The sequence below is a fragment of the Hordeum vulgare genome, chromosome 1H (genome assembly GCF_904849725.1).
Source record: "Hordeum vulgare subsp. vulgare chromosome 1H, MorexV3_pseudomolecules_assembly, whole genome shotgun sequence".
Taxonomy (NCBI): domain Eukaryota; kingdom Viridiplantae; phylum Streptophyta; class Magnoliopsida; order Poales; family Poaceae; genus Hordeum; species Hordeum vulgare.
The window spans coordinates 459,208,243-459,225,255 of record NC_058518.1 but is presented as its reverse complement, the minus strand read 5'-3'; the positions used below and the strand labels follow the sequence as shown (position 1 = coordinate 459,225,255).

The 17,013-nt window shown below is 48.3% G+C and overlaps 1 protein-coding gene across 1 annotated transcript; it reads left to right on the top strand.

Annotated features, from left to right (window-relative positions):
- The first annotated feature begins 15,890 nt into the window (after positions 1 to 15,890).
- LOC123414685 lies at positions 15,891 to 16,649 on the top strand. The gene has a single exon (XM_045106674.1). It carries the CDS (start codon positions 15,958 to 15,960, stop codon positions 16,150 to 16,152), a length of 195 nt encoding a protein of 64 aa, XP_044962609.1. The 5' UTR covers positions 15,891 to 15,957; the 3' UTR covers positions 16,153 to 16,649.
- Positions 16,650 to 17,013: the final 364 nt, after the last annotated feature.

Here is a 17,013-nt window from a genome sequence, read left to right as displayed (position 1 = left end):
TACATCTTTGAAAGGTGGCAGGTGCATTACATAAGCCAAAAGGCATACGTCTATAAGCAAAGGTACCGAAAGGGCAGGTGAAAGTGGTTTTCTCCTGATCAGCTTGTGCAACAGGTATTTGGGAGAAACCAGAATAACCGTCTAGAAAGCAGAAGTGCGTGTGTTTAGACAGTCTTTCTAGCATTTGGTCGATAAAAGGCAAAGGGTAATGATCTTTCCTAGTGGCTTTATTCAATTTCCTAAAATCGGTCACCATCCTATAGCCAGTAATAATCCTCTATGGGATCAATTCATCCTTATCATTAGGGACAATGGTAATACCTCCCTTCTTAGGGACGCAATGCACCGGACTTACCCAATCACTATGAGCAACAGGATAGATAATACCTGCTTCCAGGAGCTTTAGTATTTCTTTTCTTACTACCTCTTTCATCTTAGGATTTAATCTCCTTTGATGAGCAGCAACTGGTTTGAAATCAGGATCGGTTTTAATCTTGTGCTGGCATAGAGTGGGACTAATGCCCTTAAGATCATCAAGAGTATATCCAATAGCAGCACGGTGCTTCCTCAGAGTTTTTAGTAACTTCTTTTCTTCATGCTCTGAGAGGCTAGCACTAATTATAACAGGATATATCTCTTTTCATCCAGATAAGCATACTTAAGAGTATCTGGCAACTGTTTAAGCTCGAACACAGGATCACCCTTTGGTGGGGGTGGATCCCCAAGCAGTTCAACAGGCAAATTATTCTTAAGGATAGGATATTGTTCTAAGACAACTCTATCTATTTCATCCCTTCCATCCATATGCATATCATTTTCATGCTCAAGCAAGTATTGCTCTAAGGGATTAGTAGGAGGCACGGCAATATAAGCTAAGGCAATAGTTTCATCCTTACTAGGCAACTCCTTTTCATGAGGTTGTCTACCAAACTTGGAGAAATTGAACTCATGTGACACACCTTCAAAGCCAACAGTGACAGTTTGCTTCTCACAGTCAATATGAGCATTGACGGTATTGAGAAAAGGTCTACCAAATATGATGGGACAAAAGCTATCTTGTGCGGTAGCAAGAACAAGGAAATCAGCAGGATACTTCGTTTTACCACACAAGACTTCAACATCCCTAACAATTCCCACAGGGCAGATAGTATCTCTATTGGCAAGCTGAATAGTGACATCAATAGGCTCTATCTCAATAGGTGCAATCTCGTCTTTGATTTCATCATATAAGGATTGAGGTATTGCACTAACACTAGCACCCACATCACATAAACCATGATAGCAATGATCTCCTATCTTAACAGAAAAAACAGGCGTGCCAACAACAGGCCTATGTTTGTCTCTCGCGTGAGGTTTAGCAATTCTAGCAGCATCTTCACAGAAGTGAATATTGTGTTCCTCAACATCGTCTGACAGGAGATCTTTGATAATAGCAATGCTAGGTTCAACTCTAATTTGCTCAGGGGGTGTAGGTGTTCTAATGTAGCCTCTACGTATCACAGTTGAAGCTTTAGAATGTTCCTTTATCCTAACAGGGAAAGGTGGTTTCTCAATGTAAGCACTGGGAACAACAGGATCATTATAGGCAATGACACTCTCTTCAACTGGATTGGGTTTAACTAGATTGACTTCTAAAGGAGGATGATATTTAAAACACTTCTCTTTGGGGAGATCAATATGAGCAGCAAATGATTCACACAATGAAGCTACTATCTCACAGTCAAGTCCATACTTAGCGCTAAAGTCACAAAAAGTATTTGTTTCAACAAAGGATTTAACGCAATCAAACTTGAAATTCATACATGACTCCTTACCTTCTTCAAGCTCCCAATCTTCAGAGTTGCGTTTAATTCTCTCCAATAAATTCCATTTGAAGTCAATATCTCTCTTCATAAAAGAAACCGTACAAGAAGTGTCAAGCATGGTGCGATCATCATGAGAAAGCCGAGCATAGAAGTTCTGAAAGATAATTTCTCTCGAGAGCTCATGGTTGGGGCATGAATATAACATTGATTTAAGCCTCCCCTAAGCTTGAGCGATGCTTTCTCTGTCACGGGGCCAAAAATTATAAATATAATTCTGGTCACGATGTACTAAATGCATAGGATAAAACTTTTGATGAAATTCCAATTTCAACTGATTGTAGTCCCATGATCCAGTATCATCACATAGCCTATACCATGTTAACGCCTTATCCTTCAAAGATAAAGGAAAGACCTTCTTCTTGACCACATCCTCGGGCAAACCTGCAAGCTTAAATAAACCACAAACTTCATCTACATAGATTAGATGCAAGTCTTGATGTGATGTTCCATCTCCTGTAAAAGGATTAGCCAGCAGTTTCTCAAGCATACCCGAGGGAAATTCAAAGCAAATATTTTCAGTAGGTGCAGAAAGTTGAGGAACAACTCTTTGTGCTTCCGTTCGAGGTGAAGATACCCCTAACAAGCCCCTTAAAGGATTAGTTTCCATAGTGACAAGTGACAATAAATTTCAGCACAGTATATGAATGTTTCCTTACCAAGTTCCACTTACCAAAGGTGCTTCACTCCCCGGCAACGGCGCCAAAAAAGAGTCTTGATGACCCACAAGTATAGGGGATCAATCGTAGTCCTTTAGATAAGTAAGAGTGTCGAACCCAACGAGGAGCAGAAGGATCTGACAAGTGGTTTTCAGCAAGGTAATATCTGCAAGCACTGAAATTATCGATAACAAGTGATTGTGTGGTGAGATGATTCGTAGCAACTAGCAAGTAACAAAAGCAACAACGGTGCAGAAAAGTGGCTCAATCCCTTTTGTAGCAAGGGACAAGCCTGGACAAAGTCTTATAGGAGGAAAAACGCTCCCGAGGACACACGGGAATTTCTATCATGCTAGTTTTCATCATGTTCATATGATTCGCGTTCGTTACTTTGATAGTTTGATATGTGGGTGGACCGGCACTTGGGTACTGCCCTTACTTGGACAAGCATCCCACTTATGATTAACCCCTCTCGCAAGCATCCGCAACTACGAAAGAAGAATTAAGACAAAGTCTAACCATAGCATTAAACTAGTGGATCCAAATCAGCCCCTTACGAAGCAACACATAAACTAGGGTTTAAGCTTCTGTCACTCTAGCAACCCATCATCTACTTATTACTTCCCAATGCCTTCCTCTAGGCCCAAATAATGGTGAAGTGTTATGTAGTCGACATTCACATAACACCATTAGAGGAAAAACAACATACAACACATCAAAATATCGAACGAATACCAAATTCACATGACTACTATTAGCATGACTTATCCCATGTCCTCAGGAACAAAAGTAACTACTCACAAAGCATAATCATATTTATGACCAGAGAGATAATGAGTAGCATCAAAGATATGAATATAAACTCTTCCACCAAGTAATCCAACTAGCATCAACTACAAAGAGTAATTAACACTACTAGCAACCTTACAAGTACCAATCGGAGTCGTGAGACGGAGATTGGTTACAAGAGATGAACTAGGGTTTGGAGATGAGATGGTGTTGGTGAAGATGTTGATGGTGATGAGTCCCCTCCGATGAGAGGAGTGTTGGTGATGACGATGGCGACGCTTTCCCCCTCCGGGAGGGAAGTTTCCCCGGCAGGATCGTCCTACCGGAGCTCTAGATTGATTCTGCTCAAGTTCCGCCTCGTGGCGGCGGCGAATCCTCCGAAAAGCCTCCTCCTGATTTTTTTTCCGGACGAAACCCTTCTTGTATCAAAAGGGGGAGCAAGAGGGCCAGCTGGGTGCCCACAAGCCCCCTAGGCGCGGCCAGGGGGGTGGCCGCGCCTAGCAGGCTTGTGGCCACCTGCTGGCGCCCGTCTGGCACTTCTTCGGCCAAGTATTTTTCATAAATCCCGAAAAAAAAATCCTCGTTGATTTTTACGGCGTTTGGAGTTGCGCAGAATAGGTATCTCAAACTTGCTCCTTTTTCAGGCTAGAATTCCAGCTGCCGGCATTCTCCCTCTTCATGTAAACCTTGCAAAATAAGAGATAAAAGGCATAAGTATTGTACCGTGAAGTGAAATAACAGCCCAAGAAGCAATAAGTATCAACATTGAAGCATGATGCAAAATGGACGTATCAAGTCCCCACACCACCAATCAAGCGAGAAACGAATAGAAGCCCCGTTGCCTACCAGAAATTTGACAATGTGCTTGAAAAGAGGATGAAGCTTAACCAAGTCCTTCCAGAATTGAGATCCCCCCTAGGAGATGTGGACATTGGATTGGACGAAGGGAAGTATTTTGCCTTTAGAATTGCAAACCACAAAGAGTTGTGATCGAGGGTCATAATTTTCCACCACCCCTTTATCATGAGGCATTTGTTCATCACCGCAATATTGATGATACCCAACCCTCCCATGTTTTTAGGCCTACAGATGATGTTCCATTTGACCATCCGATATTTGCATTTATTATCAGCCGAGTTCCAATAGAAAGCACCACTATGCTTTTCGAAACCATCATGTGTGCCCGCAAAGAGAAGGTAGAAGCCCATCATGAACGTGGGCAGGGAAGATAGGCAAGAGTTAGTCAAGGCAACTTTCCCAACATTTGAGTTGTTCCTACCCCTCCAAGGTAGCACCCGATTACCAACCTTGGTAACAATGGGAGCAAACTCCCTGGCACATAAGATATCCGGAGAAATCTGGAGGCCTAGGTATTTAAAAGGGAAAGAACCCAGGCTGCAGTTTAGGAGATGTGCCACTTGCAAGGCCTCCAAATTGTCAACACCAGTGGTAATGACCTCGCTCTTAGCAAAGTTAATTTTGAGCCCTGACAAGGATTCAAAGCAGAGGACTTGAGATGGGCGAGGCGGGAGTCATTGAGCTCTACCATGATAATGGTGTCATCCGCATACTGGAAGTGAGTGACCCCATGAGGAATGAGATGAGATATGATGGGAAAGATGTGACCAGAAGCAGCAGCCCTCAACAGAATACGATATAAAGCATCCGCTACAAAATCAAAGAGGAGAGGAGACGCTGGATCCCCTTGCCTTAGGCCCCTACCATTGGCAAAGAACTTGCTCACCTTACCATTAATCGAATTCGTCGTATGGCCATCAAGTACTAGTTGCATAATCCGATGAACATAAGCCCCGTCAAAACCTTTGGCCAGCAACACGTGCCTAAGAAAAGGCCAGCTGACCGAGTCAAAAGCTTTTTCGAAGTCCAGCTTTAGGATCATTGCTTTGGAATTACGGACCTTAAGGTCATGGACTATCTCGTGGAGGCACAAAATCCCATCAATAATGAACCTCCCTTTAACGAAGGCAGACTGAAAGAGGCTAAGCGTGCGGTGCGCCACCGAAGATAAGAGAGTGGCGAACCCTTTAGTCGGAAATTTAGCCATATTATTGATCATGGCAATCGGCCTGAATTGGTAGATGAGCTCTGCGCCCTTGACCTTGGGGATGAGGGAAATAACAACATAGTTAAGACGAGAGATATCAGTCGTCCCAAGGAAGAATCCTTGGATGATGCTACAGAAGAGGGCCTTTAACTGTGGCCAGAATTTTTTGGAGAAAGGGATGGAGAAACCATCAGGGCCCGACGCAGCGTTCGGATTGGTAGAGTTAATGACCTCCCAAATCTCCGCGTCTGAGAGGGGTGGCTTAAGGCCTCGTTCTCAACCTGAGAAATCTTAGACGTGGCGTCCCACAGAGAGTGCGAGATGGTCAGACCATACTCCGGCTTAGCAGCATTTAAAGAGGAGAAGAACTCGACCACATGCGTCGAAATATGTGTTTGTTTAGCAACCCTCACCCCGTTAATGAGCAAGTTGTCGATAGCACACCCACTCCGCCTACCGTTTGCAATCGCAAAGAAATAGGCCGTAGGGGCATCCCCCTTCAATGTCCAATTCAAGGTCCCCCTTTGGCGCGAATACAGCTCTGACTGCTGGTGCAATAGCATCAGGGCCTCTTCAAGGTTGTAACGAACAATCCACTCCCCCGGAGATAAACCCAACCCATCGGCCTTTGAGTTTAACCTCGTAATTTGGGCCTCCAGGGAACCCTTATTGTGGTGATCCTCCGCCATCCTATTGCGCGACCAACCGCGCAAGAACTTACCGAGATCATAGGAGCCCTTGTGCCAGTCATCCATGGGCCCAAAGGAACGTTGGAAAGAAGTGAGTAGCCCAGATATCTTGTCAGCTAGCATCTCGGGGAAGCCCTCTACCAGAAGCCACGACACGTCGAACTGAAAGCATGAGGAAATAGCAGGATAGATCAATCCCACATCCAGGATGAGAGGCGCATGGTCCAAACCAACGATGGATTTGACTTTCAAAGAAGCGCGGGGGAACAACTAATCCCAATTAGGACAGACAAAGGCCCGATCCAGCACTGACCGAATAGGGTTAGCCTAGCGGTTAGTCCAGGTGCAGCGGGCTCCCACCCTAGGGAGTTCATGCAGTGCGCATTCACGAATGAAGGTGTTGAAGGCATCCTCCAGGGGCCAAGAGAATTTGCTAGAGCTTTTATCGGCAGGAGAGCGAAGAAGGTTAAAGTCCTCCCCCCCACCAACAGAGGTAACGTGCAACCCTTGATCTTGGACGCGATCTCATCCAGGAATAAGGAAGATGGAGAATGGTTCGCAGGGCCATACACCACCATGATTTCCAAAATACGATTCAGAATCCGGTGATGCACCACCGAGCTAGCCCAGAAGATGCCATGGTCGAAGGCCACAAAGTCAAATACATCGCGCTTAGTGCCTAGAAGGATCCCACCAGAGTGTCCCGAAGAGGGAAGAAAGTTCCAGTCAAATATGTCTCTCCCCGCCACTACTGAGAGTTCATTGGGAGAGAAGGATCCCTTAAAAGTCTCCACCAGCCCAATAATATCAGTATTTCCACCTCGAACCACATCCCTAATTTGGTCCCGGCGCCCCTAGCACCGAAACCTCTAATATTCCAGAATAGGGCTCTCATCTTAAGGATAGGTTTTTGATTCGGAGGCTCGACCTGTTGGGCGCCACGTGGGATTTAGCACGCTTAGAGAACGATCGTTTAGATGGTGGAGGGGGATCGACCACTACCAGTAACACCCCCATCCGCGCCCGCCGCGGGTGCAACAGTCCCGTTCGCCGCAACCAGGTCTTTTGCTTTCGCAATGGCCGCCTGGGCCCTCTCATTAGCACGGATGATAGAGATAACAGTAGCAGGCGAGCCAAAACCCGCGTCAACGGAAACCCCAACATCCTTAAGCACATGAAGTAAGTGATTGTCGGAGAACGATGGAATCACCAATCTAACCGGGGAGGCAAGAAGTGGAGGAGGGGGAGGGGAGGAGGGGGAGGAGGTGGGGTACCTGACGGTGGAAGATCCCTGGCCGCAGCCCGCCGCTCCGCCCGAGCCGCCACACTCTCCCTAGAGTCGCGCACCCATCTTCCCTTGCGAGTTGTGGAGATGGGCGTGCGGATGACCGGGGACGGAGCCAAGGGAGACCACGACGCTGCCCTGGGAGGGGAGCCTGACTCCGCCCCCAGGTCAGCCTCCAGACGCCGGCACATCCCGGCCATAGAAGCCTTGGAGCCGGAAGAGGCTCTGCTTTGAGGAGAGTAGTTTTTCATAGTGGTTTTCTTCTTAGAACACACCGGGTCCATAACCACGCGAGCAGGGGAGACGGTCAAATCCTCGATGCCAAACGTGAAGGGGGACTGCGGCCTCACAGGCATGTTAGAGCAAACAATTGAGATGGGGGTGCCCACCGGAGCCATCTTCCGCATGCCTGAGGCTGCCGCCGGCGAATCCACATGCTGAACCTCCGCAGTGGGTGCATTATCCTTAAGAACCTCTTGAACATCAGGGTCCAGTCTGTTCCATTCAGATTGGATGCAATGGACGTAAGAGCCTCCACTTGTACCATCACAAGGGTTGAAACCACCACCAGCGGAATCGTCATCGTGTTTCTCCGAGGCAGACGGGGCTGGAGGTGGAGGAGGGGCGAGGCTGGGTGGCCTCCACAGGCCGCACCCGAGGGCCGCTCTTTTTCCAGATAGTATCAACGGTGTCTCTTTTTTTGCTAGGTACTCACAAGACGGCCCTGGTAGTTAATTGTGAGTGAGGCAAAATCATATAAAGCAACAACAATTAATTAAAAAGGAGGTAGGAAATCAGATACTCCCTCTGTCCCAAAATTCTTGTCTTATGTTTATCTAAAAATGGATGTATTTAAATACTAAAACAGGATTAGATATATTCATATCTAGATAAATCTAAAACAAGAATTTTAGGGCAGAGAGAGTACTACTTAGTGCAACAAGGTGGTTTTCTCTCTCGGGGTCCACCATGTAGGGAAACTCTAAGGTGACGGTGAGGCGATCGCAAGGCGACTTCTCTTTCTTCGCTAGGGTTAGGGTTTTTCCGGCGGGGGTGGTGTAGATTCTGATGGTGTCTCGGGCAGCGACGGCGCTCCCCAGGGCACGGACCGGCGGTGACCCACTTCGCCAACAGGAGCTGATGGAGGAGATGGATAGCAGGAAGGATGCAGTGACTCCAAGATCTAAGGTGACTCCCAGCAAGTCTGTGGCGGCAACGCCGAAGATGCGTAAGCGGGGAATCTTCTAGGTCTCCAGCTGAGTGCAAAACTCCGGATCTAGCTGCGAGCCTGTCCGCAAGGATGCGAGGTATGGCGCTGTTGGACAAAGAGGAAGAGGGCCTGATTTTCGATACGGCTGATCAAGCTCGAACACGGAAGGGGAGATGGGCGGTGGTAGGCAAATCCTGTTCACCGAGATCACTCAACAAAACTGTCTTGGAGCAAACAATGCAGCGGGCATGGGGCTTGCATAAGGAGGCGAAATTCAGAGACCTTGGCCATAATGTTTTCGAGGTGCACTTCGGCAGTGAGGGCGACTGGAAGCATTTTCTCAATAATGGGCCATGGCAGTATGATTTCAGTGTCTTGATCATCAAGAATTATGAAGGAGGCACGAGGCCATCGAAGATGGTTTTCGATAAGATTGATGTATGGTTTCAGGTGCATGTTCTTCCCCCGGATATGAGAACTGAAGACCTCGGTAGAGCCCTAGGAGATTGGCTGGGGGAGGTGGTTCGTGTAGATGTGGATAAGGATGGATTAGCAAAGGGAAATTAGCTACGCGTCCGAGCGACGATATATGTTTTTGAACCCCTTGTGAGGGGCTGTTACCTGAAGTCCTCACCTGTTGACAAAGGCCGCACATGGTATAACTTTAGCTATGAAAAAATACCCCACTTCTGCTTTGAATGTGGGCGCCTTGTGCACGTGGATGGGACATGTGCTCCGCCCGTCGACTCATCACAGCAGTGGGGCAGTTGGCTCCGGACATCCTGAGGAAAGGAGAGTTCGGCGATAGATGGAAGTAATGGAGGTGCGGGTGGGAGTAGCTATAGCCTGGGAATCAGCAAGACGGGTGACTCGGAGATGAGCCAACAGGGCCATGCAAGGGTGAATAATAACTCCACTAAGCGTAATCTGCAGACAGAGTTCGCCCAATCGGCGAGCTCCCGCACTGGTGCGGAGCGTAGGGCTGAGAAGGGTGTGGAAGCAAGTCCTGACGTGTATAATGGCAGGGAAGGCTCAGGGTGGGATAGAGATCTGAGAGATGAAATAGAGCAGCGTAGGAAGAAGGAGTTGCGTAACAAACTATATGAAGATCAGCGTTCAAGTGGCAACAAGGGTGACCAATGGGTGAAGAAAAGGCATGAGGATCCAGAGAATTAGCGGGTACCACTTGATGAGAAGCAGAGGCAGCCAATCATGGACACTAGTTCACGGTTCTTCGAGCCTAAGAATAGGAGAAGGGGCCACTATGTTAGAAAGCCTCGACCAGATGACAGACATACGATGAGGTATGAACCCCGAGCTCGGGTTGGGGATATGAGCAAGAAACGTAGGCCGAAGCAACGGTGGGTGGCAAAGGAGGATCCAGAGCGATAAATTGTGCATGATACTTTCATTCGTGATACAAGGCGCAAGACATCTTCAGTGTTTGAGCGTATTTCTGAGGATAAAGAGAGATCGGCGGACCCTGAGGTTCAGGGCCGCCGGACACAATGAATCTTCTAGCCTATAACTGTTGGGGCTTGGGGTTGGACTCGACAGTTGGCGAACTCTGAGACCTGATACGGTCTTACAACCCAGCGGTGGTATTTCTTTGTGAGACAAAGAAGAAGGCAAGAGCTATGGAGAGACTTCGATGGAGCTGTGGATTTACTAGGGGTGTGGCGGTGGACTGCAATGGGAGGAGTGGAGGGATTGCTCTATGATGGAGGGACCATCTTCAGGTTACAGTTCGGTCGTGGTGCAAATATTTCATCGATGCGGAGGTGGTATGTGAAGGGAACACCTGTAGAATCACTGGATTCTACGGGGAACCACGTATGGAGCTACGAAAAAAATCCTAGGACGCTTTACGATATCTTCGAGCACAGGACAATCTGCCATGGATTTGTCTGGGCGACTACAACGAGATCTTATTCCAGTCTGATCAAGTTGGGGGCAACACAAGATCATTTCTACAGATGGAAGATTTAGGGACTGTCTTGCCGACTGCGGCTTGGCAGATCTTGGTTTCTCGGATTACCAATATACATGGGATAGCAAGCGCGATGGGTTGGAGAATATTCAGGTGAGGCTGGATCGGGCTACGTGCTCGGACAATTTTCTGCAGATGTTCCCGGAGACAGCGGTTGAACATATTATGACCGAGGAGTCTGACCATCAGGCGTTGTTGGTACGGGCGCTGGAGACGGCTCCACGCCAAACTAGACCCGGGGATCGACCCTTCCGATATGAGGAGGCATGGACTCGACATGAAAATTATCAAGCTATGTTCGAGGAGGCATAGGAGGCTGCAGGGACAGGTGAACATGGACTTACTGCGGTATGGCAGCGGATTGGGAGCACAACAAAGTCTATGCAGCGATGGGTGCGCGATGTGTTTGGGTCTATTAGACGCAAAATTGTCAGGTTGAAAGCCAACCTGACGGAAGCGAAGGAGAGAGCGCTACGATCCGGATGCTCACTAGAGGTCCGGGATACGGAAGCTCAGGTTAAGGAAATTTATCATCAGGAGGAATTAATGTACAAACAAGAATCGCGGGTGGATTGGTTGAAGGCTGGTGACCAGAATACCAAATATTTTCAAAATCGGGCATCTCATAGGAAAAGGAAAAACACCATGGAGGGCCTTCGTCGAGATGATGGCTCAAAATGCACAGTGGATGACCACATGAGAGAGATGGTTGCAACATTCTATGAGATGCTCTTCAAATCAGAGGGATCGTCGGGAGCGAATCTGCTACTGCAGAATATCGAGCTGATTATCTCTGCGGGGATTAATGCTGAGCTCACCTTCCCTATCACGGATGTGAAGATACATGCGATGTTGTTCCAGATGGGGCCGACGAAGGCTCCTGGACCTGATGGGTTACCAGCCTTATTCTACCAGCAATAATGGTCGCAGGTAGGAGGTGATGTTTGTCGAGAGGGAAGGGATTTCTTAAGTGGGGTCGCTGCTCCTGAGACTTTCAATGACACGGTTATAGTTATGATCTCGAAGACCAACTCACCGGAGTTATTGTCTCAGTTCAGGTCGATTAGTCTGTGTAATGTGCTTTATAAGATTGCAACCAAAGTCTTAGCTAATAGACTAAAGGGTATTCTTCCCATCATTATTTCAGAGGAGCAGAGTGCTTTTGTACCGGTCCGCCTTATTACAGATAATGTGTTCACTGCCTATGAATGTGTTCACGCCATTCGGACTAGAAAGAGGAAGAAACCTTTGTGTGCTGTTAAGTTAGATATGATGAAGGCCTGTGACAGGGTGGAGTGGGTTTTTCTGCAACAAATGCTAGAGAAATTTGGCTTTGCAACTTAGTGGATCCTAATGATTATGAGGTGTGTCACCTCTGCAAGATTTACAGTCAAGCTGAATGGTGCATGCTCTCGACCTTTCTCCCCCTCGAGAGGCCTCCGATAGGGTGATCCTCTATCCCCGTATCTTTTCTTGTTTTGTGTTGAAGGTTTTTCCGCACTCTTGAAGAAGGCACAATCTGATTTGGCGATAAAAGGAGTGACCTTTGGGGGCACTGGCCCTCATGTTACGCACCTCCTATTTGCAGACGACAACATTGTTTTTTTGGAAGGGTCAAATGACAATATTGCAGCACTCAAGGAGATCTTAACCACATATGAGGTTGCATCCTTCCAAAGAGTTAATTTGCAGAAGTCCTCAATATTCTTTGGGAAAGGATGTCCGGATGATGTAAAGGAGGAGCTCAAATAGGCCCTTGGGGTTCAGTCAGAGGCTCTGAGCGAGAGGTATCTTGGGCTGCCAACACTGGTTGGAAGATCCAAGGATGGAATCTTTAAGTATGTCACTGAGAGCTCCAAGACAAAAGTAGGTGGATGGAAGGGCCTAGGGTTGTCCAAAGCTGCTAGGGAAGTTCTGGTTAAATCTGGACTTCAGGATGTACCGACTTTTACCATGAGTTGTTTTCCCCTCACAAAGAAAATGTGCCGGAATTTGACTTCGATTTCCTCAAAATTCTGGTGGAGTGGAACGAATGGTAACAAGAAGGTGCATTGGTTAGCTTGGAAAAATATGTGTGGGGCAAAGAAGGATGGTGGACTCGGGTTCAGGGACCCGGACATGTTCAACCAAGCGTTGCTAGCAAAACAAGCTTGGAGGATATTGCAAGAACCGGCCTCTTTCTGCGCAAAGGTCCTGAAGACACGTTACTTCAAGGAGCATTCGATCATGTCAGCAACATGTCCGTCAAATGCCTCCTACACATACCGTAGTATTCTGTACGGGAGAGATCTGCTACGGGAATGCGTGATATGGCGCATAGGGGATGGAGCAAGAATCAATATCCATCACGACAATTGGATCCCGAGGAGCGGAAGTATGAAGCCACTAGGGCAACTCTTCATCCCTAATGTGACACATGTAGCTGATTTGATGAATCCAGATGGGCGCTCATGGAATGTCCAATTGGTGGACACTATGTTTTCGCCAGATGATGCGAAGGATATCAAACAAATTGTTGTTGGTGGTCCAGGGTAGGAGGATTATATCGCATGGGACTTTACTAAAAATGGGTGCTTTACCGTCAAGTCAGCTTACCACCTAATTCGGGCTAGGTGGAGATCGAGGACCGGACAGCCGGAGTCCTCTAGTTCAGTGAACAAGCATAGAGGGTTTATTGCGCTGTGGGATACCTTCGCTCCTACGAAAGCTAAGATACACATGTGGAGGTTGATAAAAAAATAGTTTGGCAGTAGGTTATGAGCTACATCGACAGCGAATTAAGCCAGGTGTTTTTTGTGTGGTGTGTGTCCGTGAAGAAACCATTCACCACCGTTTCTGGTCCTGCCAACATTCTATGCGATTCTAGCAGCTTTTTCACTCAGAGAACGGAGTTTTGGTGGCGATCCCACCGTGTACGACGAGCTCCCAGAGTGCTCTTGCTCGCTGGTTACTGGACTGGTTCGCTGGTGCGTCTGCCGGTGATAGGGTGGCGATGGTGCAAGCTACCTACGGGCTATGGCTGGCCCGGGATGACGCAAGGGAAGGAAAACAAATCGCCCCACCACATGAAATCATGAACTCTATGGCTCAACATATGAATGACTGGCATGAGGTTCATGGGCGGCAGCCTTCTGAGCAGAAGCAAAAAAGAAATGCAGAGATGGATGCCGCCTGAAGAAGGATGGATCAAAGTAAATTCTGACGGGGCGGTCTCCAGGCGGGGAGAGGGGGGTTCTGGGGGTGGAGTTGTGCTACGCGATCATCATGGAGGGTTCCTGGCTGCCACTTGCTATCACTTCTCCAACATCGCTGATCCGGTTTATGCTGAGATTCTAGCATGTAGAAGGGCACTTCAAGTGGCGGCACAGATCAATGCTACAAGGGTGCATGTCGAGTTGGATGCGAAGGAGGTGGTGGACATGTTGAACAATCCTGCAAGGAATCTCTCGGCTGCTGGACCGGGGATTCAGGAGATAAAAACAACACTTGGGATGTTTGATGGCACTAAGATTTCATGGGTTCGTCGTTCGACGAATGTTGCCGCTCATAAATTAGCAAAGATTGGGATAGGAGATAAACTGAGTAAGGTATGGTTGGAGGTTCCCTCAGGCTTTGTTCTTGATGTACTTCCGGATGAGATTACGAGGTTCTACGGTTAAATAAAACGGCAATATTTCCCCTAAAAAAAGTGCAACTGAAAAATGAAAGCGCCATGCATCGCCTCGTGCGCAATCAAACCAAACGTAGTAATCCTCGCAAAAAAGAAAAAAACATACTCATGCATATCGTGTGACTGTATATGTTGTCGGAAATATCATGTGACTGTATATGTTATCGGAATAAAGAAGAGGCCCGTTCGTCGCGGTCAGGTCAGGATAAGGTCACGTCCGGCGGCTGACCGTGGCTTGCCCGGCCGGTGGACGGATCGAGGTGTGTCCATCCGGGGCTGACACCTCAAGGTAGCATACCGCCACCAGCAGCAGGGCTAGCTAGTGGCTAGGCAAGCAGTGAACCTGGAAACTCCCTACAGACAAACCAGTGAGCCGTCAGGGTCACATGCATCTCACGGAGGATCGAAACAGTCGAGGGGTAGCACTCCGGCACGTGCATCCACTCTCGGCTCGGCTCTTACACTCCCTGAATTTTTTAGAAATTTTACTAGGAAACTACATACGGAACAAAATGGATGAATTACATTTAGGATGTGTTTGATTGGAGAACCAACTGTCATGGAATGGAATGGTTCCATTTCAAAGGAACGGGTCGGTTCCGTTCCTGTGTTTGGTACGAGCAAAAAAGTGAAACGGGATGGTTCCGTTCGAGTGTTTGGTTGGGAGGCGTGGAATGAAAAATGGAAGGGAGAGGGCCGGCGGCGACGCAGCAGAGAGGAAGGGAGAGGGTCGGCGGCGCGGCACGGCAGCAGAGAGGGAGGGGGCCGGCGGCGCGGCACGGCAGCAGAGAGGGAGGGAGAGGGCCGGCGGCGCAGCGCGGCAGCAGAGAGGGAGGGGGCCGAGCGCCGCGGGGGCCGAGGGCGCGGCGGCCCCGGCGATGGCGCGCGCGGCGGCGAATCCGGGTCGCGCACCCGGCGCAGCGCGGCGGCGGCGACGAGGGCGCGGCGGCCCCGGCAGGCGCAGCGCGGGTGGGCGGCGACGAGCAGCGCGGGGGCGGCGACGAGCGGCGACGAGCAGCACGAGCAGACGAGCCGTTCCGTGTGATTTCATCAATTTCGTGGTACTAGCACGTTCCGAATCTGAGTGGAATATTCCCTAAAGTGGAATGTGTGGGTTCTGTTGCAGTTGATAAACCAAACACAGGAACGAGGACTAGGAACGGGTCCGGCCGTGACATTCGACAGCAACTAAACACACCCTTAGAGACGGAGGGAGTATCTATCTAGTGCTTGATGGTTCAGTTCGGTTCGACGAGTTGTAAACGTTGGGGGGATGAATCCAATCCAATCTCCTCTCTCGCTTTTAAAACTCGGAGACGTCCAAATGACACGCTGAACTGGATATTTATTTTCCATGAGCTCGAAATCGGTCTGGATGGATGGACCGGTCAGAAGTCTCTGGATGCTTCAAAGATGCACCCGGCAATCTGCCATAATAATCAATTATTCCAGTCGTTTTGGGGAGCTTAGTACTCGTGTGGGGAACTTCTTTTTGTTTAGTGCCTTCACGCTACAAACATCGTGGGCCACAAGCGGTCAATTTATTCCCCCTAACTGAACCAATAACACGTGCGGCAAGGCACCGGTACGAAGTATGAACACATCACGGATGATTTAGTTCGCCTATAAATAGTTTTCAACTTCTCATGTCCTTTTCGAAAACACACTCTCTCTCACACATACACAAACACGAACAAAGAAGAAGAAGAAGAGGAGGGAGGGCAACACAGGTAAAGCCATGGAGTACTACCAACACACCAACAGCGGCATCAGCAACCACGGCGGCACAAAGGAGAAGAGGCCACCGCTGAAGAGGGGGCAGCTGAAGCGGCAGATCATCAGGACCATCAGCAACCTCGTGCTGCCGAGGAATGACGGCGCGGGCGCAGAGAAGCGAGCAGCAGGTCGCGCCGGCTTCGGCACCTACAACTGAACCTCTCCAAACCACATCGATTTTCAGTCAAGGCTCTAGAGTCTAGACTAGAGCAGTACCTGTACCTGCTGTACACGTTAACTTCCTCCCATTCCTTCAGACCTTCCTTGGGTTCTTAATTAGGTTTTTTTTTTAGAAAAGAAAGAAGACCCCGGCCTATGCGTCTGCAGGGTTCTGAATTAGGTGAGAAACCGTTTCATACTAGTGTTATTTTGGATTGTACGAGGGAGTAGAGAGGTTATGTAAATTTTCTTATGCGATGGATTGCGCTGTTGGTTGTATGCATCCAGTGACGCAGAGGCCCGGGTGATCCCTTTTTCGAAAGAAAAAGGATGTTCTGTTCTGTTTACTACGCAGTAGCTTGCAACACAGAAGGCTCAGTCGAACAAGGACCCAAGGGAACAAATTTAAGACTCAAGGAAAGTAGAGGCTGGCAGATACTTCTTGTATAGTCTGATTTTACTTGAAATAACAAGTTTCTCCGTTGATTTTCATAATGAAATCGTCTATATCCAGACACAGTGATTGCCTCAGCACTTCAGCAGAAGGATTATGAAACACAAAACAGAACTTCCATGCACTTCTAACTATTACTTGAACAAATCCACATACGTCAATATTTCAAACAGGATTTTGATGTTTTTGCAAGCGCTGCTGATTGGATATCACTGATGTTGTGCCATATTTCCAACAACATCGGTCTCTTTTCACATGGAGGATGCCGGGCCAGCGACCCCAGGGATATGATGGATGTTGCATGTCAGCTCGCGGTGGTGTGGAGCGACGGTGACCAGCTTTGCGCCACGACATGATCAGCCCCATGGTGGCTGTGGAAGACATTTATAGCATCTCCACTCCCCC